We start from the raw sequence: 3,348 nt of genomic DNA on the forward strand, positions 1-3,348 counted from the left end.
GGGTCGATGAATTTATAGTTCGTAAAAAATTTACTACTTTTTACTAGTTCTTGGCGGGCAGAGATCCTGATCGGGTCAGTCATTTACTTATCTGATCTGATCTTAGTATATTATTCACATTGTATATTGAGTTGTTCTACACTATACCAATTTAGTTTCTTTGCGTATTAAGTTTGATTGGAAAATCAACATTAGCTGTTCACACAACTTAAAGTTCGCAAAAAAGTAGCATAATATTTTAAAAGTGTTATTCACTCATTCTCTAAACACATTTTCCATCTTACCAATGCTATTTAAAATAAAAAATTATTAATTTATCAACATCTCTAAATTATAAAATTTCATTATCCCAACATTATTAACTTATAAAGGTTTTACTGTATAGTATGTGATATTGTTTTAAACTTGAGATTCTCATGCGATGAGTTATAAACCATCCTCTTCAATCACTATTTTAATCTCATGCAAAAAGAGGAAATGAAATAAAGCATACCGATAATTTCGGGAGACATATGGTTAAGAATGACTGCCACCATAAGATGCTCGTTTTTGGTTAGGCTCTTTGAATATTTCACACTCAAGAACAATATACTTTCCTTACTTAATCTGAATCAAACTGCCACACTTCTCTTACCAAATCAGATTTAAAAGTAATCAAGATTCGTACGTTCTGAATTGTCAGCATTTCAGTTTTCTATTGTAATTGAAAAGATTGATGCATTTCTTTCATGCATCTAAGTTATTGTTTTTTAGAATTAATCTATGGAGGAGCAATCTACATGCATTCTTTACTAGGGACTGTTCATGTTATTAAAGTTTCTGCAGGGTTCGAGGATAAAAACTGATATAAGATGTCGGGTTCGGATTATTCCGAAGCGTCAGACGAAAGAGCTCGAAATGAAGATGGGGATCAAGAAAAGTTTCACCTGTTTGGGAGGCAGAAACCTGTGCACAGCTCCCTTGGTGGTGGCATTCGTACGTCTCTCTTTTATCTTGCTCTTAATATTTCCAAGAATCATGCAATATTTTAGGTTTTATGTTTCCAAATATTTGATCCAATTGACATTAAATTCGTTGTTAGTGTCTTTCTCATGCGGACCCTGATCAAAAGAGAGATAGCAGCTCTTCTTTAAATGTAAAAAACTATCAAGTTTATATCAATATTATATGTATCAAATATTTTTATTATGTTATTGGTCATTCCTGCGACAAAATCATTTTGGAAAATGGATTCCTCGATCCAAAACTAGGAAAATCTTCACAAAATTAACGTGCTTACGTACGAATGATTGCAAAAAATAAGCATGTTGAAGATACAGAGACATGAATAAAATTGAAAGTTTTTTTATTTATTGATTACAGCTGCAGATGTTATACTGTGGCGTAACAAGCAAATATCAGGAGGTTTGCTAGCTGGATCAACTGTCATATGGCTCCTCTTCGAACACATTGGCTATCATTTGATTCCATTTGTTTGTCAATCTCTAATATTCTCTCTCGCCACTTTGTTCTTGTGGTCAAACCTCTCCTTTTTCGTCAAGAAGTTAGTATACTAATTCGTGCTTATCTTCGAAACCATGCATGGACAGTACTTGAACATGAAGCCTAATTGTGCCTCGCCTTGTACCTAACTAGGCTACAGCGCGGAACCCCTTCGTCTTAGTTTGTTTTGTGTCAAATCAACTTCATATATATAAACTTCATTTGTTTGTTGGATAGGTCTGCTTTTGAGTTCCCTGAGATGTCATTACCTGAGGAATTGTGCGCGAGCATTGCGCTACTGCTAAGCGACCGCTGCAACAAGGCATTTTCCTTCTTCAGGGAAGTAGCATTGGGAAAGGATTTAAAGAAATTCTTATATGTAATATTTTTCGTTTCGTCATACACTTATTGTTCATACAATATATATTTCATGTTCTAACTTTAAAAAGGACAGACAATTCTAGGATTATGGGCGGTATCTGTCATAGGAAGCTGGTTCGACTTTTTGACTCTTGTCTATATGAGTGAGTTTCTCTCCTCCTCTCCCAAATTCGTCAAGTAATCAATTATAAGTTACATAGGACCTGCTTGGGGGCCTTTTTGTGTTGTCTTTTAGTAGTCATATGGGCTAAAATAACTGCTTACCTCTTGAATTCTCTCACTCCACCACTAATGTACATTTAATGAGTGACATTAATTATATGGACTGATTAAAGTTTTCTTCATTCTGTATCCATATATAGCCTTTGTGATGCTGTTGACCATGCCTCTATTCTATGAGAAAAACGAAGATCAAGTCGATTCTTATGCTCGAAAGGCGACAGCGAAACTCAAGAGACAATACAGCACACTGGATGAAAAGGTTCTTCAGAAGTTGCCAAAAGTTCCTTTCATAGCCGGCAGTAAGCAGCAGTGAAGAAAAATGATGAGGAAGTTGTTTGTGTTTTAGAATATTATATGCTTTATTTTTATGCTACTTCTTACGACAGTATTTATCACTTGTTCATCAAAGACATCATTTCGGTTAATAATTAATTAGTTCATAAACTTGTTATTTCCTATTGTCGCTTGTTTCATCCTTGCCTGTAAGCAAATTTTTTTTTTTAATATCTTTTACTTTATATTGAACACAAGAAGCTCAATGGTATTGATGATGATAGAGGACTTAAAAGTATGTAAATGATCACTACTGAATTTAACAAGTAAAATTAGAAGGATTTTGATTAGTGTAAACATTCTTAGTGTTAGAGTAGGTGCCAACGAGCCAACTTGTGGCTTGTACTCTATTAACTCATATGTAAAATTTACAATCTTTCTTTTAATAATATTTTATAATTTTATCCATTTATGATATTTACATTATTTGCATACTCATGTAAGTTGCATACATAAAATTCTTGAATATGCAAAAGATACCACGAGGTATGCCTCTCAACGAAAGATCATGAAACTCATTAAGAAGTGTACCGTATATTCTAAACGAGTTTATACGCGAATCAGCTGCCTTGTAAAACAAAGCTAACAACAAAATTAAATTCATGATCATAAATTAAGAATTAAAGCTAAAAAATATAATCTAAATCGAAATTAAAACCGTTCGAGAGTAAAAATTGAAGTAAATATGAAGTGGTTTGAAGAAATAGCCGTGGAGGGGTATATTTATAGGAAATTTGCGCCGGAAATTTATAATTTGTCGTGATTAGTGATGGATTAATAAATATGTCGCTAATTAACGACGGGTTTTACAACTGTCGTCGATTTATTTAGCTACAGACTCTTAAAACCGTCGCTATTGGCGACGGTTAGAACTAAACCGTTGCTAATTAGCGACGGTTTATAAAATCGTCGCCGATTTTTAGCGACAGA

The 3,348-nt window shown here is 33.7% G+C and overlaps 1 protein-coding gene across 2 annotated transcripts; it reads left to right on the forward strand.

The window, feature by feature from the left end:
• Nucleotides 1–557: 557 nt before the first annotated feature.
• On the forward strand, nt 558–2,536 carry LOC140956301 (reticulon-like protein B5). 2 transcript variants are annotated; one of them, XM_073413016.1, is made up of 6 exons: nt 558–650; nt 826–975; nt 1,363–1,543; nt 1,720–1,861; nt 1,937–2,006; nt 2,226–2,536. In XM_073413016.1, the coding sequence occupies exons 2-6, from the start codon at nt 852–854 to the stop codon at nt 2,396–2,398; spliced, it is 690 nt and encodes a 229-aa protein (XP_073269117.1). In that variant the 5' UTR covers nt 558–650; nt 826–851; the 3' UTR covers nt 2,399–2,536. The 2 variants fall into 2 exon arrangements, with proteins under 2 accessions (XP_073269117.1, XP_073269116.1); XM_073413015.1 differs by having other exon boundaries at nt 628–689; nt 817–975.
• The last annotated feature ends 812 nt before the right edge of the window (nt 2,537–3,348 follow it).

The sequence above is a fragment of the Primulina huaijiensis genome, chromosome 13 (assembly GCF_012295235.1).
Source record: "Primulina huaijiensis isolate GDHJ02 chromosome 13, ASM1229523v2, whole genome shotgun sequence".
Classification (NCBI taxonomy): domain Eukaryota; kingdom Viridiplantae; phylum Streptophyta; class Magnoliopsida; order Lamiales; family Gesneriaceae; genus Primulina; species Primulina huaijiensis.

Excerpts from the sequence above, each read along its gene's own strand:
- LOC140956301 (XM_073413016.1), top strand. The coding sequence starts at position 852 with ATGTCGGGTTCGGATTATTCCGAAGCGTCAGACGAAAGAGCTCGAAAT. Across the intron at positions 1,544-1,719 it reads CTCTCCTTTTTCGTCAAGAA|GTCTGCTTTTGAGTTCCCTG; the intron begins GTTAGTATACTA and ends TTTGTTGGATAG. Across the intron at positions 1,862-1,936 it reads ATTTAAAGAAATTCTTATAT|ACAATTCTAGGATTATGGGC; the intron begins GTAATATTTTTC and ends TAAAAAGGACAG.